Here is a 13,173-nt window from a genome sequence, read left to right on the forward strand (position 1 = left end):
AGCCTCCATCTGCTGCCCCTGCCTCAGGGACGGCGGGGCGTGGGTCCACCAATCTATCTCCCTCTCACACTCCCCGATACTCCTCAACCTTTCCAATTCCTCCTTCAGCTCTGCCACCAGGCTGAGCAGATCATCCACCCAGGATGACCAACACCGCGCACAGGAGTTGTCTCCGCTGCCCCCCCGGTACCAGTGACAGGCTCAGGCACTCCCTGCAGCCGGAGACCCGGACAGCCGCACGTTTGCTTGGGAGCTCCGTCTGGGTCTCCACATTTTTCCTGGCAACGGCTTTCAGCCGAGTGGCAACCATAGCTGGGGCTCCTTCCGCGAGGACGATGCCCACCGCTTGAGTAGCCTTCCTGAGCTGGGAGGGGGACCGAGCCCTCCCTGTGCGAGCTGCCACGCAAACTGCCGTGCCCTGCTCACGGTGCTCCCCAGGGCTGTCCGAACCTCCCACGGTTGCTCCTGGCAAGGCCCCCGCTGCGTCAGCCTCGCTCGCCATTGTCTCTTCTCGGCGCTAGTGGCAACGCCGGTTTTGTAGCGAGGGGCTGGTCTCCGGCCTCGGCGCGGGTTCCTCCTCTTTCTCGTTATGCGCTTCATCTGTCGTACCAGGGCCTCGTGCCCGTTCCGTAAGGGTACCTCGGAGGGTAAGGAGGGGTTTCTCTTACTGCTCCGTGCCGTGACCTTCTTCCACCCCTCGTGACGCTGCCTTCCTCCTGGCACAAAGCGGATCCAGGACCTGCTGCCTTAGCGGCCGCACCGCGCTGGCTTGCACGCGTCACGGACAGCAGGGCACGGCTCCGGCGATCCATGTCCCTCTCGGGCTCTCGAGTAGAGCTCAGCCTTCCCACCTCCTCCCGCAGCTCAGCCACCAAGCGGAGCAGTCCCTCAGCCCAGTCACGCTTCCCACAGCCATGCTTCCCACCACCCGCGGGAATACCCCTCCACGCAGCCCGAAACCCGGGTGGTCTCAGGCTGGAACGGGAGCTCTGCCGGGGCGGCTGCGCCGGTTCTACCCGGTGCCAGGAGCTCAGGAGAAGCAGGGGATGCCGCTTTTTGCCGGGGGTTCGCCATGCCGCTGCGTGCGTGCCCGCCCGCCCGTTAACGCCCGACCGTTACGCCCCGCTGGGCCACGTGCTTCCCCTTCCTTAAACCTCCCGCGCCGCCGCGCGCAGGCTCCGCCCCTTGCTGTCTCGTCCAATCAGCGGGCCCAGCCGTCGCGCTTCCCGCGCTGCCGCCGCCGCTCCCGCTCCCGGTGCGGGTCCCGGTGCGGGCTCCGCTCCCGCCAGCCTCCGTGCAAATCGTTCCCCGCTGGAGCAGCCGAACAACACACCACCAGCTCCCGAGGAGCTGCCCCGGAGTCCTCCTCCACGGGGCCACGCTCCCGTGGGCTGCATCGCTCTGGTGCTTCGGCCGCACCCCCCCTCCCGCCAGCTGACACCGGGTGAGATCAGGAGGAGACAGCAAGGCAAAAAAAATAAAATAAAAAAAAAATCGGCACTTCGGCTCCTCGGGTGTTTTGGTTGTAAATATTTGACACAAGCGCATGCAGACAGGGAATGCCGCGTTCCCCCGACCAGAAATCCCGGGGGTCACTTGAAAGTCAGAGCCATCCCCCCGGACACGCTTCGGGCACACCTAGGTCCAGGGCAGAGTTTACAGAGATATATTTACAGAAATACAAGCCAAGTTCTGTTATATAGTGTAGGTATCCTGTAAACAGCCCTATAAACAATGCTACTGACCCTCACAACGTTATCAAAGGTCTCATGGCACTTTGCCTTGCGTTCCCATAAAGGTCCCGGAGTTGGCTAATGACATGAGAACCTCAGCTATCAGTTTTAAAAATAAGCATGTTTCTAACCCTGAACAGCTCCTGAAGACCTAAAGCCAAAAAACCAAACACCACAACTTTTGGGATATCCTCCTGATTTCCTGAGGCTTCATAATTTTGCAGTTCTCAAGGTCAGCATTTTTGTCAACAATGAAAGTCCTTTATATTTTCCTTAACGACCTGTTTATATCTAGATCTTCCACTTTATTTTCAAAAGTATTTTCAATTTTTTCCTATATTACTGCTATTATGTCGACCTAAATGTAAGGCAAATGCAAGTCTTAAGCCACCCATACTTTTACTAGAGTAGAAATAAGAACTAGCAGTGTTGACGGTATTCAAAAAGAAAAAGGTTAAATCTCCTTTTCACCACAGCCCACTTTCCAAAACCCCATGCCTAGTCCTGTAGCCTCCTTCTTTCCAAGGCTCAAGTTTACATGTTTTTCCAGCACACCGTACTGCCAGCTCCCTCTCTAGGCACGTTGCTCTTTCTCTCTCAGCACAGCCAAAAGGACCTTGAGGACAGTGGCCAGGTTTCTACACAGGTTTAAGGACACAAAGCCCCGCACACTTCTTAGCACTGTTGCTTGCAGCTTGGTTTAAAAGCATCATGCTCAGGGCTTGGGCAAGCCTTGGGCAGACCAGTACTGATGCCATCCAATATTGACGCAGAGCCTGGGAGAAGCTTGGACCTCGACTGGAAGAGCAGATGCACGCGGAGGGTGCGTTCACCACGGACACGATGCGGCAGCATTAGTGGTCTGGGCTACAACCTTTCTAATGGCCCACTTCTTCTGGTCTGACATGAAGGCAGCAGGAAGGCCAAGTTCCTCGTCTCTCCTTTTTCTTTTTCCTTTTTGTCATGAAACAGGCTTCACTTTAGTGTCCTCCTGCACTGACTGGGTCAGGGAGCCCGTGTGTTCCTGCCCAACACCCATTGCAGCACAGCCACCCGAGAATCCTGCCAGTCCTCAGAAAGGGCAAAACTGGTAAATCCATTTTTCTGGGGCATATCCTGGAAATGTATCTGGAAATATTGGGCAAGCTGGGTTTGTCAGAAAAAGTTCTGATAAACTATTTCTCCTATTCCTGAGCCAAGTAGTATACACACTGTCCTGGTTTCAACTGGGATAGAGTTAATTTACTTTCTAGTAGCTGGTAAAGTGTTATGTCTTGGGTTCAGTGGGAGAAGAATGTTGATAACACACTGATGTTTTCAGTTGTTGCTAAGTAGTGTTTAGACTAAGTCAAGGGTTTTTCAGCTTCTCCTGCCCAGCCAGCAATAAGGCTGGAGGGGCACAAGAAGTTGGGAGGGGACACAGCCAGGGCAGCTGACCCAAACTGGCCAACGGGGTATTCCATACCATGGGACGTCATGCCCAGGATATAAACTGGGGGGAGTTGGCCTGGCGGGGGGGATCTCTGCTCAGGGACTAACTGGGCATCTGTCAGCGAGTGGTGAGCAATTGCATTGTGCATCACTTGGTTTGTATATTCCAATTCTTTTAGAATTGGTATTGTCATTTTATTATCGTTAATATTATCCTTATTATTTTCTTCCTTTCTGTCCTATTAAACTGTTCTTATCTCAACCCACAAGTTTTACTTTTTTTTCCTGATTTTCTCCCCCATCCCACTGGGTGGGGGGGAAGTGAGCGAGCAGCTGCCTGGTGCCTAGTTGCCAGCTGGGGTTAAACCATGACAGACACACACACACATTCACTCAGACTGTATGAGTGAAATTGGAAAGTGTTAAAACCACGACTGCTTAAAAACTAGTTAAATACCATCATCCTTAAACAGCTCTGGAATCTACCCAACATGCACAGAGATACAAACAGCTCCGGATATACTAAGTCAACCTCAGCTACTGCCATTAGCATAGGAACAATGGGTAAAGGTAGCCCAAAGTCCTGATTTTTCAGATGCACACCTCTAAAACTTTACTACCACCTCAGAAATCACAAGAACAATTCATAAATTTAACATAGTATTAATGTTTACAGGCCCACTATTCAATGCATTTGCCAACAACATCTAGCATGTCTAGTTTATAGACATCAACTTGAGACTGGATTTTTCCATGCAGGAATACACAGTTTTATACATGATTAATCATCTCCCCTAAAAAAAAATAATCGCCAAAGTCTTGTGAGACACTTTACATGTTTCTCTTTTACAGTGACTCCAGCCGTTTCAAACTCCCATGGGATTTTTAGCTCTCCAGCGCTTTCTAAAAATTTTACCCATTACATCCAAGCAACATACTGCTTTAGTCTGAAAATACAGACACACTTAGATAACCTTACTGAGAATGCAGGCCTGACAAAAGGCCTTTGTGTGACTATGCACACAGGAAGACATATACACAGACTGCACGTCACTCGACGAACTGGACTGAGGTTCAGGCATGAATGTAAAGGTATCCCAAATCTAACAAATTTATCGGAGGTAACAGCAAGCAAAATTCTGAGCTCTTCAATGAGTTATTCTAACAAAATGAGGCATAGAAGTCCTAAGTTATCGTGAAATGTGACTAAATATTAGCGTTGCAGAGATACAAACCATGTTTGTTCCACTTCTACTGAGGAACAGATATGGGTGGTTTCAAGAAATAACCCAGAACAAATAAAATCAAATATCAAATCTGGATGTTCTCCAATTAACTAGAAAATGTGAGATCAAATACCTATTTGACAGGAACAAATTCATACCCACAAGTCTGGGTGCATATATATACCATATACTGTTGGTTTGTCACTACACGATCAATACCACCTTTGGGGATTTTTTTAGGTAACTGCTTTCTGAGGAAACAGACTGACAAATGTTAAGCCAGATTTCATCATAAAAATCCTTCACAGACTTCCAAGTCCTATTTCAAATGCCTGGCACTTGCTATGGAAAGAGACTAAAGCTGTCAAAAGTTGTCCGAGTGCTCCCACAAGGACAGTGATTTCATCTAGCAGTTACTTTCAGAGGTGGTTGTCCTTCTTTGTCACTTGGAGCAAAACATGCTTATATGCGAGAATATGGCTGTGAGTTTGCTATAGCACTGTTATACGAATGCATTTTAACTATTTGCATACGCAGGGAGAAGTTTGTGTGTTAGGAAGCTTCCTGCTGAGGTCTGAGGGCCTACTCTCATCACTTGCATGTCCTGGGTATCAACAGCTTAGCATCCACTTCAATGGGAGTTTCAGATTAGCTTGCAAACGAAAAGGCTGGAAACCAGCACTTCAATATACAAATCAGCATAGTTCTGTTTATTTTTACAGCTGGATTATTCTACTGCAGTAAACATGAGCACGGCAAATTTCCTGGACCAATTCCATCCCACATTTTGATTCCCCATCCATAGTGCATTTCATCTAAGTTTGTTTTCCTGTATTTTCCTTCACACCTGCCATCTGCTCTACAAACAAATCACGACTTGTACACAATGCAGGTGGCAACAGGGGAAAGCCCAAAAGTCAGATTTAATTAGGCAGGATATGAATAGCTGTAGATTAAAAAAAATATTTGAGGACAGTATGTACACAACACCAGAAAAAAGTCATTGCTATGTAAAAAGCTAATCCTGCTTTTTCAAGAACTCTTGACATAACTCTTTACCAAAGATGTTAGAGGATTTTTAGAATGATGAAAATGTATTTAATGATTTTAAAGGCTTAGTTTTTTAAAAGGTCATGCAAGAATTTGAGGTGAATCCATTTTTTAAGACTGCTTATATTACTGGGAGGGCACAAGCAGTTAGTTGCAACCTGGAACAGTTTCCATGTAACACTGCCAAAACTGCGTACCCGAGGAGAAATCTTTACGGGGCAAAGCACCAGCTGTTTGTGGAACATAAAATCATAGATCACAGAATAATTTGGGTTGGAAAGGACTTTAAAGATCATCTAGTTCCAACCCCCCCACCATGGGCAGGGACACCTTCCACTAGACCAGGTTGCTCCAAGCCCCATCCAACCTGGCCTTGAACACTGCCAGGGATGGGGCATCCACAGCTTCTCTGGGCAACCTCTTCCAGTGCCTCACCGCCCTCACAGTAAAGAATTTCTTCCTTATACCTAGTCTGAATCTACCCTCTTTTAGTTTAAAACCATTATCCCTTGTCCTATCGCTACAGGCCCTGCTAAAATGTCTGTCCCCATCTTTCTTATAAGCCCCCTTTAAGTCCTGGAAGGCTACAGTAAGGTCTCCCCGGAGCCTTCTCTTCTCCAGGGTGAACAACCCCAACTCTCTCAGCCTGTCCTCATAGGAGAGATGTTCCATCCCTCTGATCATCTTCGTGGAGGCAGCACGTCTTCCTCAAGGGGAAGTCATCCTTGATCAACCTGATAACCTTCTGTGATGAAATGACTGGCTTGGTGTAGGAGGGGAAAGCAGTGGGTATTGTCCCGCACCTGGTGAGGAACAACCCCCCACACCAGTATGTGCTGGGGGCCGCCCAGCTGGAAAGGAGCTTGGCAGAAAAGGACCTGGGGATCCTGCTGGACACCAAGTTGGACATGAGCCAGCGATGTGCGCTTGTGGCAAAGGCAGCTAATGGTATCCTGGGCTGCAGTAGACTAAGTGGTGCCAGCCAGAGGCGATCCTTTCCCTCTCCCAGCACTAGTGAGGCCACCCCTGGAGTACTGTGTCCAGTTCTGGGCTCCCCAGTACAAGAGAGACATGGACATACTGGAGAGAGTCCAGTGAAGGGCCACAAAGGTGATTAAGGGACTGGAGCATGTCTCCATTGAGGAAAGGCTGAGAGAGCTGGGACTGATCATCCTGGAGAAGAGAAGGCTCGGGCGGATCTCATCCATGTCTATAAACACCTGCAGGGAGGGTGCAAAGAGGACGGAGCCAGGCTCTTTTCAGTGGTGCCCAGCGACAGGACCAGAGGCCATGGGCACCAGCTGAAACACAGGAGGTTCCCTCTGAACGTCAGGAAACACTTTTTTTACTGTGAGGGCGACCGAGCACTGGGACAGGTTGCCCAGGGAGATTGTGGAGTCTCCATCCCTGGAGATCTTCAAAAGCCATCTGGACATGGTCCTGGGCCACTGGCTGTAGGTAGCCCTGCCTGAGCAGGGGAGTTGGACCAGATGACCTCCAGATGTCCCTTCCAACCTCAACCACTCTGTGATTCTGCAAATATTGAAACATTAAAATTGGTACAAACATTTGAGCTTTATGCGGAACACTAAATGTCTTCAAAGGAAAGGAACAGCCCTGGTTTGATATCCCTTGCAGTGACATGGAATGCAAATCCCTTCTCAGTTATTCAGCAAGATCAGTAAATTCCCTAACAGCTCCCCTTTGCCCTCTTGGTAGTCTGCCAGACTTGCTAAGTCTCCTGCAACCTTCCGGTTTCTGACTTAGGCTTTTGAGAACTTACTTAGCTATTTGCCCTCGTAATGTCCTTCGTGCACACTGCCTGATGTAGTTTACACTATGGTAACCCTTGCGCTAGGTCTCAGCAGCAGCAGCAGAGGAGGGGTGTACTCAGCCTATCTGGTGGGCCAAGTCTTCCTGTTCCAAGAGTTTTCTAATATAAATATTTAAAAAATCACAAGGCAGCAGCTTGTGCCCCTTTTAAAGGGTCTGGCTGCTCACTTCGGGGTCCCTCCAAAGAAATGATTTAACTGACAAAGAGTAAGGAAGAACAGGCCTCTGCGCCCTTTCAAAGACAAAAACAGAGGGGCTGAGTGCTGACTTGTTTAGCCTTGCCAAAGGAAGACTGAGGGACACAAGGGGGGTCAGATCTTTTGCTATAAATATCTCGGGAAGAAAACAGTTATTCATGCTAAGAGACAATGCTGGCGTAAGAACAACTGCGTATGAACTAGCTGTGAATTCATTTAGGGTGAATACTGAAAGCAGATTTTCATCCACTGGAGCAGAGAGACCCCAGAGCAGCCTTCAAAGAGAAGCAACAGCAGCACACATGCGCTCAACGGCATCCCAGTTCAAGAGCAAGAGTTTAACAGGAGACTGGACTCTGACACAGAAGATCCATTTTACTGTTGCATCCCTGTCATCTGTTCCACATTGTAATTAATTCCGATAAAAGATGAATATTTTTCGTGAATAACTGTCGCGTTACGCCCATGCATAAACCTCACGATGGCCTATGAATGAGCATCAAGCACACTGAATGAGGAATTCCTGCCAGCCTATGCCTCATAGAAAAGGCATCAGCACGACATACCAGAGTTTATCAGTCTCAGAAATAATCCCGATAGAGCATGTATATAACTCAACCTTCAATGTGTGGCTGACGCACAGATTTTGTACTTGGAGAGCTATTTCAGCTAGGGGTTAGATTTCTCAGCCCCCTCATGCTCCTCTGGATGTTTTTCCAATGTAGTCACTGTGCAGGCACAGTTAAATGGGTACAGACATCTCAGAAGGTGACATCATATATTCTTCCTTCTTACACTTAAATATACACTGCAGGCAAAAGGCGCTTTTATACCATTATAACTGCAAATGAGCTAGGAAAATCATATGCTTTAACTAGACTTGAACCACTAAAACAGACTCACGTGAAGTAAAGTCCTTGAAAGAAATCTTTAAGAAACAAAACTAAACCCCTGTTTCAGCACGCAACCTATTCTTCCCTCACCAAGGTTTTGCTCATTAGCTGGTTTTGAATGCCAGAAGGTAAATTTCTTTCAGAACAGACTGCCCTGTAACATTGTGTTGTGAAATTTCACATTCATAATTTTATTATAATCTGAATAGAGGCAGTATCTGAAGAGCAGAGAAAATGACTATACAAAGAATTTATAGAACATTCATTTACATACTGGAGACCTTTTGATGCTTCTTTACAGTTTCAAGAAAAAGGCAAAAATTTTCACTAGTAGGTAAATCCAAGGAGGAAACATTAAATTTTTAATGATACTGTTGGATACACGGAAACCATTTATTTAAAAACATGGCTTTTAGCATTTTTGTAGTTTAACACTGTACGATTATAGTAGTACATTTACTAAGCAGGTTAATAGGAGTCTGGCTAAATACATGTGTCAACTTGCTGCCATTAGTTATGAAACTGCATATACACATCTACCAAAAACCTTGAAAGAAAGTGCTGTATTAACTATTTAGTCTTGTATTTGCCATGAACGTAAGTTTTGTGAACATCTTTCTACATACACTACACAATGGTACATACTGAACTATTCCGCTTTGTGCATTTTTTAATTCATTAAAAAGCAAAAGCACGTGGCAATATACCATCCAAAGGAATGCATAATAGAAAACCTCCCTTAGAAACAGGGCAACTTCTTTTTTCCCACTTACCAAGTAGAGCTAAACTCCCAGGAAACACCACCAGGAGTGTCAGCGTTCAATTCCTTATGCTCTTGAATTCAGCAGGCCTTGAGAAAGCACAAGGAATAAAAAAATAAGGCCCTGAATGGAAACGATAATACATGGGAAAAAAAGACACTTTATTTTCAGCCCAAAGGCCAACACTTGGTGTCTAACGACACACTAAAATTTAAGTATCATCTACAGACGTGAAAAAATATAGTAAAAAATTCCTCCTCATTTCAATGCTCACAACACATCAGATTTAAATCTAATTGAGATGTCAGCTGAAGAAATTCACTGGGCTCCAACTGGCTGACTAGATTAGGCAACTGGGTTCTTGGTGCATCAAAAGAATATTAAAAGGAAACTTGTCCTCACATGTTTCAAAAGGATCAAAGCTCCTAAAAGTAACAACTGCATTCTTTTTTGGATGGTACATAAACACCGTTTAAGTAGTACACCTCTGTGTCAACAGAACAGAATTATTTGGTACAAATCAGAGGCACTTGCCTTTGTTGCTTCAACGGTAGCTACTACGCTTTGGATCGCTTCACCCTTCCACACACATCCAGTGCCCACTGCTACTAATACACCACTTCCTGGTCCAAATACATTAAACTTCAAATCTTTCTTCTTTCTCCCTCTCTTCCCCACCCCCTTCCTTTTAAAAAGTATAAAGTTATTTATACAAAATTCATAGTTACACAAATAATTTGGTAACGCTTTGGCTATGGTCACTGAATAAGGTTTCCATGGTCCTAATACTTTAGGAAATAGGAAGAGAGTTGTTAATAAAAAACAGATCTTAATTTATACAGGACAAACCTAGTTCAAAGGGTGGAACCTTCTCACCATAGAGCCCAACCAGAGTTTCCCATTCCCTTTAACCATTATTTAGTAAAAGTGGTAAAAGGATTAAATTCTCCAAGTGGGTACAGGTACTAGTTAATCCAGTGCCTCATGCATCAGCATGCTGAATTCAGCATGTCATTTTATTCCTCAGGATATTAACATAATGTTGACAGCCACACATCAGAGAAACAGAGGCAATGAAACTTGTCAGCACTGTCACACTGAAGCTGCTTTATTACCATCAGTTCTGATACGGGGGTCTAGTACTGCTCCTTTTGGAGTGAATGGGAATTACACAGTAGACCTCAGCAGCTTACTCTCCTCGTGAAGGTTTCCACCGTAACCTACTGTATCGATTTTCTGTAAAGCTAACTAGCACTTTGGTATGCATTTAAAATACCGATGTGTTTAGAAAGATACAGAGTACGTGCAAGTGTGATGGTTGTAGAAATCACGACATAAATGCTCTCAAGAAATGGGACAGAGTAACAAAATAAATTCCATTCCCTTTTGGATTTCCTGACTCAAGAAATTATTAAAAAAACATTATAAACCAAAAATAGTTCCTACAGATAAAAAAAGGGCCAAAAAACCCCCCAAATCCCGATAAAAAGGGGGCTAAAAGAACCCACAAATGTAATTATGTATTAGGTAGGGGAACAAATGTTACTACCAAAACAGTATTGCAGAGACAGGAAATGGGAAGTATCTTGTCACTGTAAGACAAAAGTCAAAATATGAGACTCTATTGTCTAAAGCAAGGCACAGGCTATACACAGGCACAGGCTATTATGCAAAATAGCGCAAAAGAGGCAAAGCTCAACAATGGTCTAGTTTAAGAATATCCATATGACATATCAAGATAGGAGATCTACTATAAATAATCCGGCACAGGTAAAAATATATAAATTATAAAATTTCCTTCTTTGCTTTTCCCTCATTTTTATCCTGTAATTATTAAAATACAGAATCTTCCCTGCTTAGTTCTCTGTATAAAAAAATAATAATACAAAAAACCCCGATTACAGAATAGGTTTCCACACGACCTTTTTTTTTGTTCTGCCACATCTCCCCAATTTAAAATTTTTCAAACTAAACCAGCCCAGCCTTCTTAACACTAAATACAGAGCAATCTCCCTGAATATTCCACATTGCCGCTCCTTTCTTATCAGAGATCAACTTGCACAAACCTTCTCTTCACATACATCTTCCACTCTCTCCATTCAGCTCCCATCACTGATCCCATAAAGATGAAGGGAAGAGCAAATAGTCTTCCTCAGACCACCATTCTCTTAAGAGCATGTTTGCAAGGCCTATAGCTACCATTGATGCAACTACGGCAAGTGTCTTTGTAGAGGTTATACACAACATTTTCTGCACAAAAAAGTAGCACAGCCTAGTGAGTATTTCTGCTCCAATAAATGATGAGAAACAGCATGTGAAAATGTATTAGAAACCCTTCAGGAGAAAAGTTTTTCATTTCTGCTTCATTCAGGTATGGGCTACATGGGTTTGGGTGGCACCCAGCTTCTTTTGTTTTGTCCTTTGATGTAAAAACAAAATAATGCTTTGTTAAGTCAGAGGCATCTTCAAAGAAAAGGCTGAACTCTTGCAAACAAAATGCAGATAGACATCCTCTGCTTTCCTTCTTGGGAATGACAAGGTTCAGACGTTGCTGCTGAATAGGCTTTCTCCCTCTCACAGTGCTTTCCTTCAGCGAAGTCAGCGAAGAGCTCCGAGTCAAGGATGGAAAGGCATCAGATCTTCTTCTGGGATCCGATCATGACCTTCGATACGAAGTTCACGATGGCGCTGGCAGGTTGCTCTGGATCGTGCTCTGCAAACAGGTGGCACACGTTGTCTGTGGCACTGCCCTGCTTCCTCGCAACGAACCCAAATACTCTGCAAGGGCAACAACCGGAGCGGATCAGAGAACAGACAGGCAGCCATCGCCTCGTTTCGTAAAGCAAAAAAGATACCGCAGGAACCAAAAGCACAGATCAGACTCCATGTGTTCTGATGGACAAGGTCCTGTGTGACCGCTAACACAGTGGTCCAGGAACACCAGCCGACTCAGGAGCACCCGAGTGGCTCAGGACGGCCAGAATCAGGGAAGGACCTTCCCTCTTCCCTCTTCCTTCTATTCTGCCTGGATCCCATCCTGCACTGTTTGCTGTCAGAGACACGCTGCTGACCCTGGGGATGCACTTAATCCGATTCAATACTGCTGTCCTCTTACCTGCCTTGGGGGCTGTGTGGTGTGGTATGTTGGGAATTGCCTAAAGAGAAGTTCCGAGGGCCACGCATCTCAGTGGACAGAGTAGTGGAAATAAATAGGACTTAAGCCATCTATTTCTGTTCTTTTCCAGAAGCCAGTGCCTGAGCTGTCTCTGTTTAGTTTTTTTCCTTTGGTAAAAGGGGGACGACGACATCTGCCTTCAGCAGAAAACACTCTGCAATCCACTGGTAATTACGTATTTATGCCACACACTAGTATTACTAGGAGTGTTTTCATCCATGTGCTGTGTATGGGATTTTTTTTTTAAAGGTGTCAGTCGAAGCGCGACAAGTAAGCTTGTGTTAGTGTTGCTGGACAAGTGGAACACAAAACTGAGTAGCAAATGGCTCTGTTTTCATTTCTGAAACTTTAGTCAAATCACAGACCTGCAATCTAAATAAACCACGCTAGCTCTGGCTCCAGACACCCACCATCACATAATTAGGCCCCGAATTGCAGAGGTGCGGATGAAGTAACTGAAGTCTAATTAAAGTGGGCAGAGAGACTTTTGTCTCTGAACAGCTGCCTTCCCTTCTACATCTCTGACAAAGATAATTTAGAACACTAACAAACTGATCACTGTAATGATATTCCAAAGTTAAAAGAGACTCAGACGGGTGTCCACTTACTTTGCAGAAAGGCCATCTTTCATCCATCTTGATGTCCATTAAAAAAGCAGTAAGAAAAAAAAAAAAAAAGAATGGAGAAATAAAAATAAAACCTATGTTAGTTTTTTGTGTGGATCAACAATACAAACAACATATTAGAATGCAACTGCTTGTCTTCCTTACTTTCTGTCCTGTGGATCCAAAGCACAGAAAATAACAGTGCTGACTGGATAATGCCGCCGAAAAAAGAGTCTGGATAGAAAGAAATAAAACAAGTTTTAGGAATA

The 13,173-nt window shown here is 45.2% G+C and overlaps 1 protein-coding gene across 9 annotated transcripts in view; it reads right to left on the reverse strand.

Annotated features, from left to right (window-relative positions):
• Positions 1-8,698: 8,698 nt before the first annotated feature.
• Positions 8,699-13,173, reverse strand: part of TNS3 (tensin 3) — a 242,930-nt gene continuing 238,455 nt past the window's right edge. For all 9 annotated transcript variants that reach the window (XM_052794721.1, XM_052794645.1, XM_052794572.1 and 6 more), the window contains 3 exons: positions 13,070-13,138; positions 12,908-12,934; positions 8,699-11,902 (listed from right to left, as the gene is read on the reverse strand). In XM_052794721.1, coding sequence (XP_052650681.1) covers positions 11,758-11,902; positions 12,908-12,934; positions 13,070-13,138 — 241 coding nt within the window. In that variant the 3' untranslated portion in view covers positions 8,699-11,757. The remainder of the gene's footprint in view (positions 11,903-12,907; positions 12,935-13,069; positions 13,139-13,173) is intronic.

This window comes from Harpia harpyja, chromosome 1 (assembly GCF_026419915.1).
Source record: "Harpia harpyja isolate bHarHar1 chromosome 1, bHarHar1 primary haplotype, whole genome shotgun sequence".
NCBI classification, from domain to species: Eukaryota; Metazoa; Chordata; class Aves; order Accipitriformes; family Accipitridae; genus Harpia; species Harpia harpyja.